The sequence below is a fragment of the Heterocephalus glaber genome, unplaced genomic scaffold (genome assembly GCF_053883595.1).
Source record: "Heterocephalus glaber isolate CG9 unplaced genomic scaffold, H.glaber_assembly_v1.0 deba00001472, whole genome shotgun sequence".
In the NCBI taxonomy this organism is placed as follows: domain Eukaryota; kingdom Metazoa; phylum Chordata; class Mammalia; order Rodentia; family Bathyergidae; genus Heterocephalus; species Heterocephalus glaber.
This window is the reverse complement of record NW_028258315.1, coordinates 44,597,367-44,622,146: the sequence shown is the minus strand read 5'-3', so window position 1 is coordinate 44,622,146 and position 24,780 is coordinate 44,597,367. Positions and strand designations below refer to the sequence as shown.

Genomic DNA, 24,780 nt, shown 5'->3' with positions numbered 1-24,780 from the left:
CTACCCTCCCTTCACCCCCTCCACCCTTCCCTATTTACAAAGACTGTTTCCATTTTTTTCCTTTTCTCATGTTTTTCCTTTTCCCTTTCCTTTCCCCTGCCCCTCCCACTTCCCCTACTCCTTTAGACCTTTTTTCCTATTTGACAATATCAATTATATATTTTGATCCTTATTTACACTTTTAGTTTTTTACACAGAGAAACTATTCGATATTTACACGTGTGTCCTATTTATTTCACTTAAGAGTATGGCCTCAATGTGCATCCACTTAGCTATAAATGTCTCTAGTTTCTCGTTTTCTGACTGAGTAGTACTCCATTTTATTAAAAAACCACATCTTTATCCAGTCTCCAGTTGATGGGCAATTGAGCTGTTTCCAAGTTTTAGCTATTATAAACTATGCTGCTATAAACATAGGTGCACATATATCACTGTGGTATGACTTTAATTCTTTTGGGAAGATACCCAGCAGGGGTATAGCTGGGTCAAATGAGACCTCTAATCCTAGTTCTTTGAGGTATCTCCATATTGATTTCCATAGTGGTTGCACCAGACTGCAGTCCCACAAACAATGGAGAAGGGTTTCTTTCTCTCCACACCCCTGCCAGCATTTATTATTGGTTGATTTCTTGATAGCAGCCATGCTTTCTGGGGTGAGGTGGAATCTCAGCTTTGGGTATCTCTTGAATGACCAGTTATGTTGAACATTTTTTCATATGTTCATTTGCTGCTTTTACTTCTTTGTCTGCTCTCTTTTTCTGATGTGGGCATGCACAGCTGTAAACTTTTCTCTTAAAACTGCTTTCATTGTGTCCCATAAATTCTAGTTTGTTGTACTGCTATTATCATTTGATTCTAGGAACTAATTTCTTCCTTGTTTCTTCTGTGACACATTGATTATACAGGTTGATTTTCATGCATTTGCATAATTTCTGTAGTTTGTCATTGATTTCTAATTTCATTGTGCTATGATCTGATAATATGCAAGGGATAATTTTGATTCCTTTAAATTTACTTAAGCTAAGGACTAAAAGGTATAATAAATAATGTGAAGTAGGAAGAAAAGGGGCAAAGGGGAAGGGAAAGTGGGAGGGGTAGGGGAAAGGAAAGAAGGGAATGGAATTAATATAAGAAAATAAAAAAAGAAACAAAGTCTTTGTAAATAGGGAGGGATGGAGGGGTTGAAGGGAGGGTAGAAGAAGGGGGGAAAAATAAGAACCAAGAGAGTATGTAAAGGTGCAAATTTCCAATGATGAATGTCATTATATTGTATACCTAAAATGTACCAATAAAAGGATATACAGTTAAAAACATAAAAAATAAATTTACTTAAGCATGTTTTGTAAGCTAGCATGTGGTCTATTTTAAAGTCTCGTGCTGGTGAGAAGAATGTATTTTCTGTTGTCATTGGTGGGTCACTGCAGATGTTTAAGTCCATTTGTTCAAAGATTTGGTTCAGCTCTGCTGTTTCCTTGTTAATATTTTCTACTTGATCTATTTGGCTTTTGATCTATTTGGCTTAGTGGGCTTTTGAAGGCCCCTACTTTAATTGTGTTGGTGTTTATTTGATCTTTTCTGTCTAGCAGTGTTTGTTTTATGAACTTCAGTGCACCAGTGCATAAAAGGTTTTAATTATTGTCTATCATTGTTGAGTTGTTCTCAAAACCAATATGTAGTGACTTTCTTATATGTCTCTCATCAGTTTTGGCTTGAAGCCCACTTTGTCTGAAAACAAGATGGCTACTCCTGCTTAAGTGTCCTTTTGCATGGAATACTGTTTTCCATTGTTGCATTTTTAGTCTGTGACTTTCTTTTTAGATTAAATGTGTTCCTTCTATACAGCATGTCATTGTGTTTTGTTTCTTGATCCATTCTGTCAAACTGTGTCATTTGATTGGGGAATTGAGACCATTCACAATGGGTTATTACTGAAATATACTGATGTATTCTTGTCATTACATTAGCTTGCTCATGCTGACTTCCTTTTTGTTTCCCCTTTGCTTAACTGCTCACCCTCCCTGGTACCGTCATTCTATGAGACTTATATCCTTGAGTAATTTTTGTAGTACTGGTTTGTTGGTCATCAGTTTTTTTTAAGGTGCTCATTTTATTGTCCAGGAAATACCTTATTTCTCCATTATTTTTTTTAATTGCCCAGCCTGGGCTCTCTCTTTTTTTTAATAGTACATATTTGCAGTACATGATGCTTGCATTCATCTTAGGCATGCGTACATGTACATAATACAGCTTTATTGTTTGTTTGTTTGTTTTCCAGTACTGGGACTCGAACTCAGGACCTTGTACTTGTAAGGCAGGCACAGCACCACTGAGCTAAATCCCCAGCCCCAAGCCTGTTTTTTAGTCACCTTCCCCCTCCCACCTACCTTCCTCCCTTTGCCTCCAAATCTTTTTTCCCTGATTTTCATTCTTGTTGTTATTATAATTCCTAGCTTATGTGTATGACATAATATATTCATTGAGGTTATTAGGTTTCTTACATGGTATATCTTAATTCTGCTTACTTCCCTTTGCCCTTCCCCTCTTGCCTCACCCTCATTCTCCTGAACTCCTTCTCATTTATTAAGGTCTATCTTCTTGTTTCCTTTTATCTTTCATTATTGTCTTTGTACATTGCCTTACTCAAGTAAGAGATACCATATGTTATTTAAGCTTGTGTGATTGATTTATTTCACTCAATATTATGTTTTACAGATGCGTCCATTTTCCTATACATGTCTTGAATTTATCCTTCTCTATAGCCAAGTGGTATTTTATTATATATAGATACCACTTTTTTTTCTCTTCATCTATTGATAGGCATACCAGCTGCTTTCAGGATTTAGGTATTATGAATTTTGCTGCTATAAATATTGATATGCACATATCATTGTAGTGTTTTGCTCTTTGGGGATGATACCTAGGAGGGGTATAGTTGGGGTATAGTTGGGTCACATGGAATTTCTAATTTTAGTTCTTTGAGAAATCTTGATACTGATTTCTTTGGTGGTTTTGCCTGTTTGCATTCCCACCAACAATGTAGGAGGGTTTATTTTTCAGCACAGCCACACTAGCATTTGTTACTCTTTGATTTCTTGATAATTGGCATTCTTTCTGGAGTAAGATGAAATCTTAGTATTGTTTTAATTTGTATTTCTCTATTTACCACAGATGTTGAACATTTTTCCATATATTTCTTGGCTGTTTGTACTTCTTCTGAGAAGTGTTTATTTCACTTGCCTATTTCTTGATTGGCTCTTTTATTTTAAGTGGTCTCCTTTTTTTGAGTTCTTTATATATTCTAGATATTTGTTCTCTGAGGAATAGCTAGTAAAATTTTTTCTCATTGTGTAGGTTGTCTCTTCACTCTGCTAATTGATTCTTTTGCTGTACAGAATCTTTAATCTTATATAATCCCATTTGTTGATTCTTATTATTTCTTGTACAATGGGTTTTGTTTAAAAATCCTTTCCTGAACTTCAAGCGTTTTACTCATTTTGCCTTCCACTAGGTTCAATGTTTCTGTTTTATTATTTAGATCTTCAATCCATTTTTATTTTAATTTAGTACATAGTGAAAGGTATGTGTCCTGCTTCAATCTTGTGCCAACCACTAGTCCAGTTTCCCAGAACTATTTGTTGAATAAACTATCTTTCCTCCATCTTATACTTTTGGCCCCTTTGTCAAAGATCAAATAACTATGTTTCTGGGGATGTTTCTTGATTAGGTTTTTTTTTTTTTTTTTTTGCTACCAGGGATTGAACTCAGGACCTTGTGCTTGCAAGGCAGGCAACTGCACCACTGAGCTAAATCCCTGGCCCATCCGGGGGTGTTTCTTTATCCTCTATTTTGGTCCATTCTGTTGATCCACGTGTCTGTTTTTGTGCCATTACAATGCCATTTTTATCACCGTTGATTTGTAGTATAGCTTGAAGTCTGGTGATGTGATATCTCCTGCCTTACATTATTCCTGTGTATTACATTTTTAATTTTTTTAAAAAAATATTTTGCTTAGGACATACTGTCTATAACTAGAAATGTTTTACTCAGAAGTTATACTGCTGGGGCCGGGGATTTAGCTCAATGGTTTTGCTGCCTGCTGCACAAGCGCAAGGACCAGAGTTCGATCCCCAGTACCAAAAAAAAAAAAGACGTTATACTGTTAACATATATGATAAATTTCAAACAAAAATATAACTTTTACATTATTATAAAATTATGCCACCCTGCACATGGGTAACTCATGGTATTAACTCATATCAGCATCCAAAACTCTTGTCATATATAAATAAGCACTGCACATCTACAAAAGAACATGTAACAAAGTTGGGACAAGAAATCCACAAAATCTTTTGTTTTGAACCTTCCAAGGCTTTTCTAGTAAGAACTAAGTAATTTTTCAAAAAATAGTTTTAAGGGGGCTGAGGATTTAGCTCAGTGGCACCGTGCCTGCCTCACAAGTGCAAGGTCCTAAGTTCAATCCCCGATACCAAAAAAAAAAACAGTTTTAAGAACTCAACTTAAGCAAAAATGAAATAAAGTAAGATAATAGCAATTAATCTGTTACAGAGATGCAAGGAAGCCTTGCAATTGTTAGCAAATATCTCTTACAACTATTAGCAAAACAAATCCATTAATAGGTAAATCATAGCTATTACCAATTTCATAGCAAAAACTATTTAAAAAATATCTCTTAATAGAATATGAAATGAGCTGTGCTTTTATAAATTACTGTAATACTGTGTGATGTATCCAAGATTAGACTACCAGTTCTTATGTACAGCAAGCAAAGAATTCAAGTATATAACCCATGGTAGAACAAAAAGCAGCTGCATTTATTAAAGATAACAGGAAAGGTATGCTGAGGGCAAGTCCATGCCAATAGAAACAGAAAGGTGACATGAACATAAATGTGGTGTTGGGATGACACTAAGCACACAGATAAATCAGCTTTGCAGATTTTAAAAGATGTGCATCCCAGCCTGGGTGCTTCTCATTAGTTCTCTGGATAAGATTGACAGAAATGACTAACGGGGTGTAAAGGCATCTCAGAGACACCATAATAAACATGTCTGTTCCAGAATTCACTCTGATTAAATCACATACATGAGACAACAGTGCCTATGTCTGAATTTTTAACAAGGTTTGCGGGGAGGAAAGGATATGATCCAGCCACAAAATCTAATATGCATGTGCTGTGGCCTGATTTTCTGGGTCATTTTATTTTTATTTCTGCCTCTCTTATGACAGTGAAAGGAGGAATGGTCCTGGGGTGTTACCCAAATTTAAGAGTAGTCTCTTGGCCCCAGTTATGTGATATTTTTAAATGATGGACAGATACAACCCTGTTATTTTGAGATTTATTTTTTAAAGTTCATTTTTATCTGCTTAACCTATAGTTTGACAAATGTCTCCATTTTCAGATACTTACTGTCCATTTAGAATAGTTATTCTGGAACTTATTAAAAGGATCAGATATTTTTTGATTTTATATCAGTATTATACAGGTACTCCTAGAAACACTCAAAATCACTAGATGTGCCCTCTCGCCTTTTACTCTTCCCCTAACTTGCAGGGACTCATGTCTTCATCCAACCTCTCACATTTTCTTTCTGCTCCTTGCCTTCTTCAACTCTGTGCTTTTCATGGAAACCCCCACAGTTACCATCGCCTTAGGCCCCAATTTTAACCTAGCCTCTCACCTCATAAGCAAACTGCCTCTTTCTAAAAAGCTTGAACGACAGAACTTCATGTCTGTAATACATCTAGCAACTTCTCCTTTCCCTCACATTTCTGCCTTCCCCCTTCCCAACCTTGACCATTCCTGGTTCATTGATGGGAATTCATATAAGCCCACCCCTAACTCGCCTGCCAGGGCAGGATATGCTGTCATGATTCTATCATAGAAGCTGCAGGTCTCGCTCTATCCACTGCCTCAATAGGCTAAGCTGATCACCCTGACCCATGCACTTACATTGGCTAAGGGCTTACAAGTGAATATCCCTACAGACTCCAAATATGCGTTTCATATACTGCATAGCCATGCTGGGCAGGAGGGTTTCTCACCTCCCAAGGGTCTTCAGTCATTAACATTCCACTCATTAAAGCCCTTCTCCAGGCCGCCCTCTTGCTGACTTTAGTGGATGTACTTCACTGGAAGGGACACCAAAGTCTTTCAGACCCCATAGCTGCTGGGAACGTCTTTGCAGACAAGACTGCAGTAGGATGCAGAAGAGGGCATACTTAAGATCTAAGACAGTAAACCATGTAATTCCACTTGGTATTTGGGTTAAAATAGTTTATAGCTTAGAAACTATTAAATGGTTCATAGTTCACAAATCTTGGACTAGTCAATATTCCCCATTTGGTTTTAGTACTGGAAGGATAGGGGTGTTTCATGGTGACTGGCAATAGAGTGAAAGACCATGCTTGTAGAATTTAGAAATTAGAGGCTGAAGGGGCCAGCAGGCCTCGGGCTTAAAAGGATAGTGTCATTTATGGGGGTAGCTGTTTGGGTCCTTTAAGGAAATGACAATAGGCTGAACTGTCTTTCCTGAGGTTTTAGGATGCCAGACCCATGGATCTACCTCTGATAAAATTTCCTTAGGTTTAGCTCTAAATATATTGTCTAGTGGACATGATACCAATGCTCCACAAAAAGATGAATATTTTGGTGCTAGATAAAGAATTGCCCATAAATAGTTAAAAAATTCTTTGCCTAATAATGTGGTAGGGCATTCCAGGAGAAGTCGGAAAGTCTGTGGGAAAGTTAGTGTCCCAACTGTGCAGGTTAGGTACATTATAAGGTGTTTAGCCCTAGAGATATCAGGAACACCAGTCACAATATAGGTCTTATTAGAAAAAGACCCAGGGAATTCAGATAAGGCAGATTTATAAGCTCTGCATCCAGTAGAAAACTAATATTTTTACCTGTCATGTCAAATTACTTGAGGCTCCTGCAGGGGGATATTCACTTTGCTGAGAGGACTTTGTGAGATCTGGTACCTTCAGTCTTCTAGGGCAGCCATAATGGAAGCAGTTGGCTTCTCCTCACTTCAAAGGAATGGGCAATCTCACTTCCAGTGCCCTCCCACTTTACAGTGGAGGCACATCCCAGGTGAAGAAGGGACTCATTTACTGCATTGTTTTTGCAGCTGTCCAGGCTCTCCACAGTGGTAGCAGCCATGTGGTCTCTTATTCTCCACCTTCATATATGGAGTGTTTGGGATATTCTCAGGAGGACGAGTTTTGTGTTCTTGTGCCAAAGGAATAAATTGGGCCTGTTCTTGTGCCTGTAGTCATTTACCCTGGGCCTTAGCATTTGCTGCTACTTTGTCCCTGTTGCTGAAGACTGCAGAGGCCAAGTTTAAAAGTTCATTAATAGGGCCGTAAGGATGTGTTATGGCTTGTATCTGTATTTCCCCCAAAATCTCACATGCTCATAGATGAGGCTTTTTGGAGGTGGCTGGATCTAGGGTATGTAAATGTGGGTTAAGGGTGTGTGAATAAGTATGAAAGGTGTGATAACTTAATCAGTCCACTGATTGGTTTAGCATAGTTCTTGGTTTGAATAATGGAAAGACCTACCCTGGGTGTGGATAGCACCCACCAACCAAAAGACTTCCAGCCTGGATGGGATAAAAGGCAAAGAGGTGTACTGCTTCCTTTCTACCCTGCAATGGACTGTTTCCCCTCTGCTATGCTGTCCTGCTTTGGAGCCAGCTGTTGATGGACTGAAACCTCTACAGACTGTGAGCTAAAATAACCTTTCCTTCTTTAACTTTGGATGTTGGTTATTTTGGCCCAACAATGAGAAAATATTTAAGACAGAACCCATACCCTGGTTCTGAAGTTTCCTGTGAATATCTGGGGCTGACTTGATTATAAAATGTGTTCCTGATAGCTTGTCCTTCCTGTGAGTTTGGCTCAATATTAGTATAATTACAGAGGGTTTCAGTTAAGCTCCACAAAAACAAAGCAAGATTTTTTTCCTTGTCCTGAGTAATTTCTGTAATCTTTTCGTAGTTGACTGGCTTACTCAGCTCACCAATTAAATGAGTAATCATTTCATCAACTTCTACAAGGTGTGGTTCTGTTTTAGGTGGCTCTGTTGGCACACAGGCATAACAGATTGAACAAGATCCACATAGTCCTACATCTTGATATAGGGCCATAAAAACCTGGACATATGGGGTTTCTGTCCAGTTTTTCTCTTTCTTACAAAATAGATCAAGCTGGAATATTACACTAAAATTTAAGGTCCCATTCAGTGGCCATGTGTCCCTACTTTCTAACTTTTTTTTTTTGGCTTAAATTCTTTTCTTGGTACATTTTAGGTATATAATATGTTTACATTTATCACTGGGTACTTGTACCTGCACATGATGTATCTTTGTTCTTATTTTTTCCCCATTCCCTGTCGTCCCTTCACCCTCTCCACCCATCTCTATTTACAAAGACTTTGTTTCCATTTTTTCCTTTTCTCATAATTTTTCCTTTCCCTTATTTCCTTTCCCCTTCCTCTCCCATTTCCTCTACCCCTTTGAACCTTTTCTTCCTATTTCAAATTATCAATTATTCATTTTAATCATTTTAATCCTTATTTACATGTAAGGAACAGGGAAGGGGGATGTTACTAGAACCTCAGGAGTGAGTCCTAGTCTGTGAGCCATGGCAGCACAAGGCAAATTAACTTATTATGCAGGAAAGGTAGAAAAATGAGACTTGGAGAAGAAGCTGACCTTTGGGCTTGATCAGTGCTGCTCTGGGCAGCAAAGACAAAAGACCCAGAGCTTGCAGCACCTTTTATTCAGTACCATGGGAGAAACAAATGTAACAAATGAAATGTAGAGAGTTCAGTACCTCACATTGGGATAAACAGGTTGTAACAAAAGACTGGGGGGGGCAGGGCGGAAATCCAAGAACAATGAGGAACTATGCAGATGAAGATTTGGTTCCTCCCAGGATGCCTCCCACTGGTGTAATCTTGTCCTGGAGAGTCACAGCATCACTGGATCGTTGAGGTCTCAGTTGTGATTGGAGGCCAAAATGGAATTATGTCTCTGAATACTGTTGCAGAAATCTCGGAAAGAAATACACAGAGACACAGAATTTGGATAAAATAATAAAATTTCTTCATGCGAGCAGACGAGAATGCCAGAAACCAGTCTGGTCAATATCCATGCCCACTTTGTTCAGCATTTCCTTTTTTATATCTTTTTTAGCCATTATCTCATCCCTAGTGGTCTTTGATATGTAAATACACTTCCAGTTCCTATTTACAAGTCACAGACACAAGATAGGCCATATACATTGTAAATTCACCCTGGCCTGATAACTTTGTTAGGTTAATGAAGTTACGAGTTAGAGTCAGATGATCCTCACCTTAAACTAGGAGTTACAGGAAAATCAAATCTTAAAAGAACACATTACTTATTTTACTTCTACAACTACCTTAATATTCAATCTATTAAGTTATCTAAAACTTTTCCATATCAATGCCATAGCTGGAGAGCTAGGCAGGAGAACTAGGCCTAATCAAATGATTTTTTCCTAAAATTATTTAGCGTTGCTTCCTACATTTACACTTTTCATTTTCTCACATCAGAGAAACTATGCGGTATTTACACATTTGTGTCCTGTTTATTTCACTTAAGAGTATGGCCTCAATGTGCATCCACTTAGCTATAAATGTCTCTAGTTTCTCATTCTTTATGACCAAGTAATACTCCATTTTATTAAAAAAAAACACATCTTCTTTATCCAGTTTCCAGTTGATGGGCACTTGGGCTGTTTCCAAGCTTTAGCTATTACAAACTGTGCCGCTATAAACATGGGTGGACATATATCACTGTGGTATGACTCTTTTAATTCTTTAGGGAAGATACCCAGTAGGGGAATAGCTGGGTCAAATGAGACTTCCAATCTTAGTTCTTTGAGGTATCTCCATATTGATTTCCACAGTGGTTGCACCAGTCTGTACTCCCACCAACAATGGAGAAGGGTTCCTTTCTCCCCACAGCCCTGCCAGCATTTGATATTGGTTGATTTCTTGATAGCAGCCATTCTTTCTGGGGTGAGGTGGAATCTCAGCATTGTTTTCATCTGCATCTCTCCAATGACCACTGATGTTGAACGTTTGTTCATGTTTTTTTGCTGCTTTTACTTCTTTGTCTGAGAAATGCCTGTATATTTCAGATGCCCATTTTTGAATTGGATCTTTAGACTTGTGGGGTCTGATTTTTTTCAGTTCTTTATATATTCTAGATAGTGATCCTTTATCTGAGGTACAGCTGTTAAAAAAAAATTTCCACATTGTAGATTGTCTCTTAGCTCTGTTGGTGGTTTCTCTTGCAGTGCAGAATCTGTTTAATCAGATGAGATCCCAGTTGTTGATTCTTTGTGCTAGTTCCTGTGCTACTGAGGTTTTATTCATAAACTTTTCCTATGTCAATGTCTTCAAGTTTATTGTTTCTGTTTTAATATTTAGATCTTTAATCCACTTTGATCTTAGTTTAGTGCATGGTGATAAATATGGGTCTAGTTTTAATCTTTGGCAGGTTGGAATCCAGTTTTCCAACACAATTTATTATCTATCTTTCCTCCGCTGAGGGTGGTTGGCTTCTTTGTCAAAGATGAGGTGGCTGAGTATGTCTGGAGTTGTTTCTGCATCTTCTAATCTATTCCACTGATACTTGGGTCTGTTTCTTTGCCAGTACCATGCTGTTTTTATCACAGTAACTTTGTAGTATAGTTTCAAGTTGGACAGTGTGATACCCCCTGCCATGTCTCTGTTGCCTAGAATTGCTTTTGCAATGGCCCTGTGCCTCTGTAGTGTGGAACCAGGTAAGCAGCACAGCCGGGGGGGGGGGTCGCTGGAGGGTGGGGCACAGCATGGGGAATGGAGAGGGGCTCCATGCGGCCGAGGTCTTAACTGTCTGCCTGCTGGTTACCCCTGCTTTCTAACTTATACTGACTCCATACTGAATTGCAAAAAAACCCAATCTTTTCTTTAAATCCTCTTTTAAAATTATCTCAATTTTACAAAATACAGCATAAAGGTGATTTATGTTCCAGGGATAGATGTTACATAACCCATACACAAGTAAGGTGTACTGCATGTCCCCGAGATTTCCTCTATGTACTTCTGGAAAGAGATAAAAGAAAAACAAAAGAAAAAGATGGGCTATAAGATCAGGCCTCATGAGCTGCCCACATCATCCTTAGGCCATGCCACCATAGTCAGCTACATGTACAACCTGCCCCATTTCTCAGGCTACCCTGGGAGACAGCTCCTCCCTCTTATCCTATGGACAGAATTGCCTGAAGGAGCAACTCTCCTGTTTTCTGTCATGTCCAGAACAAGCATCCTTGTTCCTGGAACATAACTATTCCAGCTTTTATCAACAGATCAGGAAAGCCGGAAAAGGACTTTTACACAACAGCTGGACTTTTCTTAAAAATTTATTCCAAAGATCTTTATATCTAGGGACATGTAACATACACAGGGAGCTCACAGAGTTAAAAGTTTGAAGATGTCATTTAACAACTACAGATCACATATCAGATGAAAGAGACCATGTGCTTCCCACATGGTGGATACACTTGACTCCTACTTTCTAGTTCCCTACCTCGCCCTAGTAATTAATACCAGAAAAAAAAAGTTACAGTGTTTGAATCATTTGATAGATGAAATCCTGTGGGAGAGGAAGGACAAGGATCAAGAGCAGGATTAAGGTTTTCTTAGGGGAAAGAAGATTGGGTTTGGGCAAACCGCAAACCGTTGGCCTCCTTTTTGGTTCATGGACCAAGTTCCATGGTAAAGTCTATTAGTTGATTGACCACTTGAATCTCTATGGCTTATGACATGTTCCCAGCTAGCCAAAAGGGGAGCTGTGGCATCAAGGAGACTGAGCGTATGCCCTTTGGATTTTAGGGATAGAGTGTGAAATAGGAAAAAAAGAACAGTTTAGAGAACCTCCCTCAGGCTAAAATATTTAGGTCCCCACAGATGTGTATGCTTTTTGGAATAGCTTCCTCCAGTATGACATGAAGACCAGTTCTTTCTGCTCTGTCTCAGGATTGGTTTCCTATGTTGATTGCATGAAATGCTTTCTTCAAGACACTGTATGGGATGGGGGTGGGTCACCCTTATTTTGTGTCTTCTTGACACAATTCTTAAGAATCTCATCTAATCCAGGGATAGGGTGTGGTGCTAACCTAAAGTGTTAAGGAAAATGTAAAATGACTGCAGACACTAGCACCATCCCAAGATCAGAAAAGGCCTGCAGCATTTCTTAACTGCAACCCCCCCACACACTTGAATTGGGCCAGGTGTCCAAACTAAAATAACAATTACTATGGCTTGCTAGCAAAAGTAGCATAGACCCAAAGCTTTCTGTAAATCACATTGATAGAGAAAAGTTTTAAGTAGCTTAGTAGATTGAATATGAAATTAATTGTAGAAGCAAAATAAGTAGTGTATTCCTTTAAGATTTGCTTTTCCTATAACTCTTGATGTTTAAGGTGTTAACCAGTAATTTAATTATAAGTAACATTTTAACCTAACAAAGTTGCAAATGCCTAAGTGAATTTACAATGTATATGTGCTTCTCTTGTGTCTGTGACTTCTGGGTAGGAATAGTAATTATATTTACACATCAAAGACCACTAGGGATGAGATAATGACTAACAAAAAGTATAAAGAGAACAAACTAACAAAAAGGGGGGAGGGGAATTGACCAGACCACTTTCTGGCAGTCCCACTGGCTTGCAAGTAAACTTTTATTTTTTTACCTGAATTCTGTGTCTCCGAACATTTCTTTCTTTTTTTTTTTTTGTTAATTTTTTCTATTGGTACATTATAGATATACAACACAATTACATCTCTCATTGGGAATTGTACCTTTACATAATGCATCTTGGTTCTTATTTTTTTCCCTTTCCTAGCCCTCCCTTCACCCCCTCCACCCTTCCCTATTTACAAAGACTTTGTTTCCATTTTATCCATTTCTCATCATTTTTCCTTTCCCTTCTTTCCTTTTCCCTGCCCCTCCCACTACCCCTACCCCTTTGGACCTTTTCTTCTTATTTTGCGTTATCGATTATTCATTCTAATCATTGGTATATTTTAGGTATACAATATAATGACATTCATCATTGGAAATTTGCACCTTTACATAATCTCTCTTGGTTCTTATTTTTCACTCTTGCCCAGCCCTCCCTTCAACCCCTCCATTCCTCCCTATTTACAAAGATTTTATTCCTATTTTTCCATTTTCTCGTATTAATCCCATTCCCTTTCCCCTTTCCCCAAGCCCTCCCATTTCCTTCCCCTTTGCCCCTTTTCTTCCTATTTCACATTACCTATTATATATTTTAGTCCTTATTTACACTTTCAGTTTCTCACACCAGAGAAACTGTTTGGTATTTATACGTGTGTGTCCTATTTATTTCACTTAAGAGTGTCACCTCAATGTTCATCCACTTAGCTATAAATGTCTCTAGTTTCTCATTTTTTATGGCTGAGTAGTACTCCACTTTATTTTTAAATAACCCACATTTTCTTGATCCATTCTCCAGTTGATGGGCATTTGGGCTGTTCCCAAGTTTTAGCTATCACAAACTGTGCTGCTATGAACATGGGTGCACATATATCACTGTGGTATGATTCTTTTAATTCTTTGGGGAAGATCCCCAGCAGTGGAATAGCAGGGTCAAATGAGACTTCCAGTCCTAGTTCTTTGAGGTATCTCCATACTGATTTCCGCAGTGGTTGCACCAGCCTACACTCCCACCAGCAGTGGAGCAGGGTTCCTCTAACCCCACAGCCCCAGCAGCATTTGTTATTTGTTGATTTCATGATAACAGCCATTCTTTCTGGAGTGCGGTGGAATCTCAGCATTGTTTTCATTTGCATCTCTCGAATGACCAGTGATGTTGAACATTTTTTCATGTATTGCTATTTGCTATTTCTACTTCTTTGTCTGAGAAATGTCTTTTCATTTCAGATGCCCATTTTCGGATTGGGTCTTTAAATTTGGGAGGTCTGATCTTTTTAAGTTCTTTATAGATTCGAGATAGTAGACCTTTGTCTGAGGAAGAGCAGGTGAAGATTTTTTCCCACATTGTGGGTTGTCTCTTCACACTGCTGGTGGTTTCTCTTGCTGTGCAGAAGCTTTTTAATAAGAAGAGATCCCACTTGTTGATTGTGCTAGTTCACGGGCAACTGAGGTTTTGTTCATAAAATCTTTTCCTACACCGATGTCTTCAAGGGTTCTACCTAATCTCTGTTCCAACTGGTTCAGAGTTTCTATTTTAATATTTAGATCTTTAATCCATGTTGATTTTAGTTTAGTGCATGGTGAGAGATATAGGTCTAGTTTTAATCTTTGGCAAGTTGAAGCCCAATTTTTCCAGCATCATTTATTAAAGAGGCTATCTTTCCTCCAGTGAGGGTGTTTGGCTCCTTTATCAAAGATGAGATGGCTGAGCGTGTCTGGTGTTGTTTCTGCATCTTCTAATCTGTTCCACTGGTCTTCAGGTCTGTTTCTTTGCCAGTACCATGCTTTTTTTTTAATCACAGTAGCTTTGTAGTAGAGTTGCAGGTTGGGGATTGTGATACCCCCTGCCATGTCTCTGTTACCTAGAATTGCTTTTGCTATTCTGGGTCTCTTCTTGATCCAAATGAATCTTTGGATTGTTTTCTCAAGGTCCATGAAGTATGCTGCTGGGATCTCAATTGGAATTGCATTAAATCGATATAGCAGTTTTGGAAGTATGGCCATTTTCACTATATTAATCCTTCCTACCCAGGAGCAGGGGATGCCTGTCCATTTTCTGATATCATCTTCCATCTCTCTTTTCAGAGTGCCATAGTTTTCAGAGAAGAGGTCTTTGATTTCTTTCGTTAGGTTGATTCCTAGGTATTTCAGTTTTTTGGATGCTATTGTGAAAGGAATTATTTGCCCTGTTTCTCTCTCAGTGAGTCTGTCATTGGTGTAGAGGAAAGCTATTGATTTTTGTGTGTTGACCTTGTAACCAGCTACTTGACTGAATTTGGTTATTAAGTCTAGAAGACTTTTGGTGGAGTTCTTGGGATCTTCTATATAGAGTGTCATGTCGTCTGCAAAGAATGACAGTCTGACTTCTTCATTTCCTATCTTTATTCCTTTTATTTCTTTCTCTTGTCTAATTGCCATGGCTAATGTTTCCAGAACTATATTGAACAAGAGTGGTGATAGTGGACATCCTTGTCTTGTTCCTGATTTTAGTGTGAAGGATTTCAGTTTTTGACCATTTAGTATGATATTGGCTGTTAGTTTTTCATAGATGGCTTTTATCAGTTTGAGGTAGAGACCATGTGTTCCAATTTTTTGTAGGGTTTTTATCATAAATGCATGTTGGATTTCCTCAAATGCTTTTTCTGCATCTATGGAGATAATCATATGGTTTTTGTCCTTGGCTCTATTGATATAGTGTATTACACTGATTGATTTTCGTATATTGAACCATCCCTGCATCCCTGGGATGAATCCCACTTGATCAGGGTGTATGATGTTCTTGATGATCTTCTGCATTCTGTTTGCCATTATCTTATTAAGGATTTTTGCATCTGTGTTCATTAGTGAGATTGGCCTATAGTTGTCCTTTTCGGTTGGGTCTTTCTGTGCTTTGGGGATCAAGGTGATGCTTGCTTCCAGGAATGAATTTGGGAGTATTGCTTCCCTTTCAATTTCATTGAAGAGTTTAAACAGTAGTGGCAGAAGTTCCTCTCTACATGTCTTGTAGAATTCAGCAGTGAGGCCATCAGGGCCCGGGCTTTTCTTAGTTGATAATAATTACATTTTCAATTTCATTGGTTGATATTGGGTTGTTCAGAATTTTTAGGTCTTCTTCGTTCAACTTTGCCAATTCATATGTGTCTAGGAATCTGTCCATTTCTTCTGTGTTGTCCATCTTATTGGCGTATAGGTTCTGGAAGTAGGTGTTGATGATCCTCTGGATTTCTGCTGGGTCTGTTGTCATTTCACCCTTTTCATTCCTAATTGCATGGATTTGGGCCTTTTCTTTCCTTTTTCTGATAAGGTTGGCTAAGGGTTTGTCAATTTTGTTGATTCTTTTGAAGACCTAACTCTTGGCTTCATTGAGTTTTTTGAATCATTCTCTTAGTCTCCATTGCATTGGTTTCTCGTCTGATCTTTATAATTTCCTCCCTTGTACGAGCTCTGGGGTTGTCCTGTTCTTCTTTTTCTAGAAGCTTGAGGTTCAGCATGAGGTTGTTTAATTGGGCTCGTTCTGTTTTCCTAATATGCATATTTACTGCTATGAATTTCTCTTGTAAGACTGCTTTCATTGTGTCCCATAGATTCCGATATGTTGTATTGTCATTGTCATTTAATTGAAGGAACTGTCTGTTTTCTTCTTTAATTTCCTCTGTGACCCATTGGTTATTCAGAAGTGTGTTGTTCAATTTCCACGTGTTTATGAAATTTTTTGAGTTTCTTTTGCTATGGATCTCCAATTTCATTGCGCTATGGTCTGATAATATTCAGGGGATAACTTCAGTTCCTTTGCACTTACTTAAACATGTTCTATGTGTGAGTATGTGGTCTATTTTGGAGAATGACCCATGTGCAGCTGAGAAGAATGGGTATTCTGATTTTGTGAGGTGGAGGACTCTGTAAACATCTGTTAAGTTCATTTGTTCAAGAGTTTGATTGAGTTCTAGTATTTCATTACTTATTTTTTGCCTAGTTGATCTATCTATTTGTGACAGTGGGGTGTTGAGGTCCCCCACTACAATTGTATTGGTGCTTACTTATATAACTTTTCATGTCCGTTAGTATTTGTTTTATATAGCTGGGCGCACTAGTGTTTGGTGCATAGATATTTATGATTGTCATCTCTTCCTCTTGGATTCTTCCCTTTACAAGGATGTAGTGTCCTTCTTCATCTCTCTTAATCAGTGTTGGTTTGAAATCTACTTGGTCTGCAAAGAGAATAGCTACTCCTGCTTTTTTTGGGGTTCCTGTCGCATGGAGTATTGTTTTCCACCCTTTAACTTTCATTCTATGAGTTTCCTTTTGAATTAAGTGTGTTTCTTGTATGCAGCATATTGTTGGATTTTGCTTCTTGCCCCATTCTGCCAGTCTATTTCTTTTGATTGGTGAATTGAGTCCATTAACATTGATGGTTATAACTGAAACCTATTGACTTTTCATTGCCATGAGTTTTTCTTTTTGTTGGGTTCTTCCCCTTTCCATTTAATTTCTTGTCATGCCAGATGGGTTCATTCTGCTTTGCTTCCTGGGGTTGTGATCCTCAATGTCTGTTCCTAGGCTAATGTGTAAAATTCTTTGGGGTGGTGGTTTGGTATTCAGGAAGTTCCTAAGGTGCTCTTTGTCATGAAAGTATCTTATTTCTCCATCAATTTTGAAAGATAGTTTTGCAGGGTACATCAATCTGGGTTGAAGGCTGTTTTCTTTTAGGGCTTGGAATATGTCACTCCAAGCTCTTCTTGCCTTGATGGTTTGTGTTGAGAAGTCTGCTGTGATTCTGATGGGCTTTCCTTTGTATGTGATTTGTTTCTTTGCTCTAACTGCTTGTAGAACTTTGTTCTTCTGTTGTGTTTCTGGAATCTTAACAATTATATGCCTATGTATAGGGTCAGGGATTTAGCTCAGTGGTTCTGGCACCTGCCTCGCAAGCGCAAGGTCCCGAGTTCAATCCCCAGTACCAAAAAAAAAAAATATGCCTATGTGTAGATTTTTTTTGATCAAGGCTATTTGGAGTCCTATATGCCTCACGTATCTGTATGTCAGGTTCTTTTCCCCTGCTTGGGAAGTTGTGTCCCATTATTTCTGTGAAGAGATTTTTTTTTTTTTATGTCATCTGCACTCTCTCCTGTTTCTTCATTGACTCCAGTCAGTCTTATGTTATTCTTCTTTGCATCATCTAGCAGCTGCTGGATTGATTTCTCATGTTCCCTTATAATTTTGAAGCAATTTTTCTTTTCCTGGTCATTAATTGCAATCTTATCTTTTATATCTGAAATTCTGTCCTCACATTGGCTCCTTCTGCTGTGTAGACTTTCAATGGAGTTTTTCATCTCCTGAAAATCTATTTGCATCTGTTTTATGGATTCCATTTGTTTCCTATGTTGTGATTCCATCATTTTCCTCAGTTCCTCTCTAAATTTATTAATCATGTCTTGCACTAGGAGCACAATTTCTTCTGTTATCTGAGAAATTATTTCTGATTTCATTTTTTCCAGATCCCCTTTTGTTGGCAGTTCAGTGGGTCCAGGTGGTTGAGTTTCAGTGTTCCATCTCATGTTCCTTTGGAGTTGCTGTAGGTCATCTGGACGTCTGGTTTTGAGAGTTATTAACGTGTTCTCTCATTTTGACTGGGGGAGGGTTGCTGTTGGCACCTGCACAGATTACCTCCTCTGAGCTGGGAGAGGTAGGGCAGGGGCCAGGAGCAGTGTTAGGGATGGTGGCCCAAAAGCCCTTTCCTCTGGATTGGGAGCAGCTGCAGGGATGGTGGCTGGGAAGCCCCTTCCTCTGGACCTGGAGCAGTGGGACGGCGGCTCAGAAGTCCCTACATCTGTGCCGGGAATGGCGGAACTCAGTACAGTGGTCTGGTGGTCCGGTGTCCTCTGTGTCTTTGTAGTGTGGAACCAGGTGGCTGTACAGAGGAAGAGAGGAGCGGCAGTTGGGGGGGTGGTCCAGTGGATTGTTGCCGGGGCGATTCGACGTGTTCTGCATGACTTGTGACCTCCTTTTTTTCCTGAGATTTTCTTCTAGAAAAGAAAAACAAAAAAACTATATGTCTGCAGGGGGAGAGAAAAAAAGATAAACTATACTTCAAAAGCAAAGGGGTTAGAAAACAGCTTCAGAGAAAAAAATTGCACTTCAGAGGGCCAAAGGGTTGGGGGAAATGGGGACAAAGAAAATAAAAAACTTTTGGCTGTATTTATTAAAACCAAGTCACCACCATGCTCAGCTCAGAAATGGTGATTTCTTTATTCACTTTTAAATTAGAGTGTTTTTAATCCTTTACGTATCTAGAGACAAGTTCCTTTATACTTTTTAGTTTTAATGAAGTCTAATTTATCTAATTTTTCCTTTGTTGTTTGTGTTTTTGATGGTGTATCTAAGAATGCTTTGCCTAACTCAAGGGCACAAAGATTTGTATGTTTTTCTGTAAGACTTGCATATTTTCTCTCTTATAGTTAGGTCTGTGATCTTCTTTCCGTCCTTCCTTCTTTCTTTCCCTATGGTAATGGGGATTATGCCCAACTCTGCAGTGAGGTACATCCTCAGCCTTTGTTTTAGTTGTTCTTTCTTGAAACAGGATCTCACTAAATTGCCTCTGCTGATCTTGAACTTGCAGTCCTCCTGCCTCAGCCTCCCAGAATACCATATGCTTGGCTTTTTGTTTTGGTTTGTTTGTTTTCTGAGCCAAGGAGTGCTTGGATTATAAGCATGTGCCATTATGCCTGGTTGCTTTTTTTTTCTTGAGTTAGGGTTTGACTAGTCCATACTAGCCTAGAACTTGAGATCCTCTTGCCTTAGCCTCCCAGAGTATTAGGATAAAAGGCATGAGCTAGCACACCTGACTTGTTGTCCATTTTTGGTAGTCATGTAACAAAGGAGTTGAAAATTCTTTATGTGACTCTGCTTGTCACTGGATTTGTTGAAAGATCTACTTCTCCATTAAACATTCTTTATGCCATTGTCAAAAAGGAATTGACCAAGCCAAGTCTGGTTGCACACACCTATAATGCCTATACTTGGGAAGCTGTGGTAGGAGGATCACAAGTTTGATGCCAACATGGGCCACAGAGTGAGTTTACCTGTGACCCAGATTGTATAGCATGACTCCCTCAAAGAAAACAGACTATATGAGCTTGGAATATAGCTCAGTAATAACAGTGCTTGCCTGCCGTGTACAAGATTCCGGGTTTGATTCCTTGGCACCACCCTGTCTTCAAAAAGAAAAAGATTGACCATAAATGTGGCATTTATTTCTGGACTCTGAATTGATTCTATTAATTTATGTTTCTATCTTAATGCACACTGCCTTGATTACTTTAACTTTGTAGCAAGTTTTAACATCATGAAGTTTTAGTTCTCCATCATTTCAGGGTTGTTTTGCTTAAAATTTGGTTCCTATATTTTATGTGAATTATTAGGGACATTTTATCAATTTCTGCAAAAAAAACCTGCTAAAGTTTTGAAAAGTTGTATTGAACCTGTAGACTAATTTGGGGGAATATTGTCATATTTACAATTACAGGTTTTCCACTCCATAAACATAGGATGTCTCTCCATTTGTGTAGATCTTTTTCAGTTTCTTTCAAAACTGTGTTGTAGTTTTCAGAGTGTTAGTATTTTTAAAAGCTATCCAGGGATTCAGGTGTGCAGGTAGGGATAAGCAACCGTGAGTCATCAGCACCTGAAATGTTCTGAGTTACTACCATACACACACACACACACACACACACACACACACACATACACACACACACTTATCTTACACTGTCATAGAAATTCACATTCTTTCACCTGAATGAGTCACTCTTTGGGGGTTAGAATTTCTTCAGTGACTGTATTTATTATAGAAACTTTTCCCTGCCGATGTACCTTTTACAGTGCTTGTTGTTTTGGTACTCCTATCTTGCCGCACTCCCATCCCCCTTAATCCTCTGGCTCCTTGAAACCTATGTTCTTTGAGAAAGAATGTCACTGTAAGATAGCCAGAAGGGGAACATTAGTGAATATCCAGGGCAGAAATTTGGTACCTGCCTCAACTTCATTAACCTCCCTGGCCAGTGTACACTTAATACACTTATCAGACACTGGAAGAACCATCAAGATCCATGTTTCCTTGTCATGAGGCCCATTCATATTACAAGACTCTGAAAACAAAGAAGACTGGTAGACCAAAGAAATTATTTGTCCATTGGCTCTAATTTACAATTTGGTTTGATCCATCCCTTCATAATTTATGGTAAAACAGATTTTCTATGGATGGAAATTTATATTGAGTGTAAAAAGGTTAGCCAGCCATGTATTATGCAGTCAGATGTTCTACACCTGAGCTATGCCCCCTGCTAAGCATTTATTATGAACAGTATGCTTGGGTATTTAAAGCTAATTCTGAGATTAGTATTTTTCAACCTCTTTAGAAGTATGCCACAGGGCCGGGGATTTAGCTCAGTGGTTTCATCACCTGCTGCGCAAGCACAAGGACCCGAGTTCGATCCCTGGTACCAAAAAAAAGAAAAAAAAAATATGCCATTGATTTAACTTACTGACCATTTCATCTGCTCATAAAAATAAGGCAACACATGAACTAGCTTCAGAACTACATTTCTACAGCTCTAAAATGGAGTGATGGATAGTTCTTAGCTTTAAGCCTGTTCTAAGGATTGAATCAAATTTTGTATTTGTATACATACATGCAAATGTAGATGCTTTGCTAGCCTTAGCCCAGTTGATGTAGATGAGGTTTTATGGCATGTCTAAAATGTAACTATTTGCTTCAGTTATATATCACATAAACTACAAATATTTAATTATCCTTAGGTAGATAAGGGTTTTAATTACCAGTCCAATTCTCAAAATTCGGGATGATCAAAAATTTGCATATTTTAATGTTAATATTTATAAAATAATATAGCAGGAAATATTAAAATGACAATTTTATCAAATTTATTCAATACAAGAATTGACTGGTTGGCATGACACCTCCCTGACACTTGGGATAGTCGGTATGTAAACAAACACCCACTTAGGGTATATTGTTAAGTGGTTAACTTGTAGAGGGTAGATTGCAATTAAACAAGCAACTAAAATTAATTATGTCAATATCTTTAATCCCTTTTTAGGCTATTGCCATTGTGCTGAGGTTCCTGATTGCTGTTACTTGTGCTTTAATAATTTTTTTTGGCTGTGAAAACCTGAAGAAAGATGGACCAGTATGATAAGTCCAGTATTTTGAGGGACAAAGAGTGCATTTATGATGAGCTGCCACCCAGTATTGAAAAATGGGTAAGTATAAAAAAACCACTTCCGCTCTTATGAAATCCCTAGTTTTCTGTACCTCAGTTTTTGGTGCATTATTAAGTCTGTGCTTAGAATTATTGACTGTGTATGTTGCAAAAGTTCTTTTTAGTTTTTACTCTGAATTTTAAGAGTGTGGGATAGAGGGTAAAAATCAAGTTTCCTTTTCCTTAAGGAGTGGATCTGGGCTCTGAAAACAAAGGCTTCCAGAGAAATCATGCAGAAAGAGGTTGGCATTTGCAAAATAAAACAACTGCTTTCCCCTGCCTTCTTTGATTTTTTTTTTCCTTTGATTTTTCTGTTTATCATTTTAGAGGAAACAATTGTCCAGGGTGCTGTGTTGGATCAAGGGATGTATTTGGGAATGATAGTGGATTTCAGCCTTTTAACTTTGTTACATGGATGACACCATGGCAAACCACAGTGACTGATTCTGCGTTAACAGTTACATATGAGTACTATTTCACTGAAGTGGAAGAGAGTGATTAGAGAAGTTTTTGGTTTTGGTTTTGGTATATACTAGTAGCCTCACCAGGCTTCCTCTGTTGTGTGATTTGCTGGAAGCCCAGAGAAGTCCCTCACCTCCCAAATGAGTATTACTAAATGTTCTTTAGTGGTATTTGGAGTGAAATTTTGTTTTTGTTAGGATGCTGTTTAGAAGGAACCTTTTCTTCCATGCTTGATGTATAATGTTGGCTTTTCTACTTCTAATGGAAGCATTGTATTAGGGAGGTGGAATATGAGGGTTTGAATTATAGCTTCATTACTTTCATTGTGACTTTAGGCAAATGAATTCTAATATCTTTAAACAAAATGTAAAGGAGGTTTGGTTGGAGAGAATGTCTGATATAGGTGTAAAATCACTGATTTCAGTAGTCACAGGAAAGGAGATTAAGCTTTGGACCTTAGTTTCCTTGTCTATAAAATCAGGCAGTATTATTTTCTCTGTCTCTCAAGACTATTCACAGATATACCTGAGAAAATATATGAGGCCAGTAAAAGTATAGAATAATAATTATTCGTACAGTATTTGTAGTAATAAGCTTGAATAAGGGTGCCTGTGTGAGAGTATCTAAAATGTAAGGACCAACATATAACATTGTTTGCATATAAAACTGGCTTAGCCTTACCCTTTCTGCTGCAAGCTTACAGTAAAAACATGTTTTCTTCAGGGTTGCAGCAGGGAGGCTGTACATGTCTTCTTTTCTTGCATACAGATGTACACAAAGGGAGATAAGTGTTCCAGGCTCCTGGGAGAGGAGAATGCTAATAATCAGCATTAGACATATGATGAACTTGAATAGCTTTTTTATTTTCAACTCTACAGGCATTCTTAAGTATGGCTCTCTTGTCTGTAGACTATTGGTATACCTGGCTCTCAGTCTAGGAAAGACTATGCAGGTCCTCCACGGGACAAAATGAACCTGACATGAAAGCTCCTTGTCTGACTTTCAGATACACTTAGGTGGTCCAATAGGCCCTAACTGTGCCAGCACCACTCCAAGTGGAGAGAACTGGGAGGATAGACCAGGTTATCCTAGGAGCCAGAGCAGAGAGTCCTATTGAAGGATATTAACCTGTTGCTCCCACATGCTTGAGGCGTTTCTCCATATCATTTGCCAGGAATAAAAAACTCTTAGGAGGATGGTATTCTTGTGCTCTGACCTACACAAGACCAAGAATTATAATTTAGTAACATTTTAGAATTTTTTAGGTACACTTACAGATCTGTAAACAATTTTGAGTATAATGTGCAAAAATTAATGTCTATTTTGACAACTAAGGACATACACTTTTAAGCAAGGTTGTCTCTTATGGACCAGTGACTATTAGCAATACAGCCAGTAGTCATTTAACAAAACAATTTCTTAACTTTAGCATATTAAGACAGCAATAATGAATGAGTGAATTATACCAGAATTACATTTTTAAAATAAGGAAAATTGCATAATACTAGTTTCTGCAGCCACAGTTGCAAAACAAGACTTTAAGTAAGATTTCAACACAGCCACAACTCATCAGACTCAGTGTAAGTAATTGATATCACCAAGATTGATCCTGGCCAGTGTAAATAATTTATATAACCAAGGTTATTACTGGCACGTGGCCCTTATTGTGTATTTTGGGATAAGTGCAGACTGCCATGAGAGCTGGTAGGAGACTAAGCAGCCGAGGACTGCTGTGAGAATAGGCTGGCTTAGATATCTAAATATATACATACATATATATATATTTCCTAAGGCTTAAACTTTTTTTTTACAATCATCATTTTTTAAAAAATTAATTTTATTGGTACATTTTAGGTATACAATATAATGACATTCATCACTGGAAATTTGCACCTTTACATAAGCTCTCTTGGTTCTTATTTTTTCCCCCTTCCCCTGCCCTCCCTTCAACCCCTCCATCCCTCCCTATTTACAAAGACTTTGTTTCCATTTTTTCATTTTCTCTTATTAATTCAACTCCCTTCTTTCCTTTCCCCTACCCCTCCCAATTCCCCTTCCCCTTTGCCACTTTTCTTCCTGTTTCACATTATCTATTATACCCTTTAGTCCTTATTTACACTTTCAGTTTTTCACACCAAAGAAACTATTTGGTATTTACACATGTGTGTCCTATTTATTTCACTTAAAGAGCATGGCATCAATGTGCATCCATTTAGCTATAAATGTCTCTAATTTCTCATTTTTTGTGGCTGAGGAGTACTCCA

The 24,780-nt window shown here is 38.3% G+C and overlaps 1 protein-coding gene across 7 annotated transcripts in view; it reads left to right on the top strand.

The window, feature by feature from the left end:
* The window catches only part of LOC110351136 (uncharacterized), an 86,904-nt gene that overhangs the window by 4,172 nt on the left and 57,952 nt on the right, over positions 1-24,780 (top strand). For all 7 annotated transcript variants that reach the window (XM_087181985.1, XM_021266303.2, XM_087181990.1 and 4 more), the window contains exon 2: positions 21,893-22,055. In XM_087181985.1, coding sequence (XP_087038111.1) covers positions 21,975-22,055 — 81 coding nt within the window. In that variant the 5' untranslated portion in view covers positions 21,893-21,974. The remainder of the gene's footprint in view (positions 1-21,892; positions 22,056-24,780) is intronic.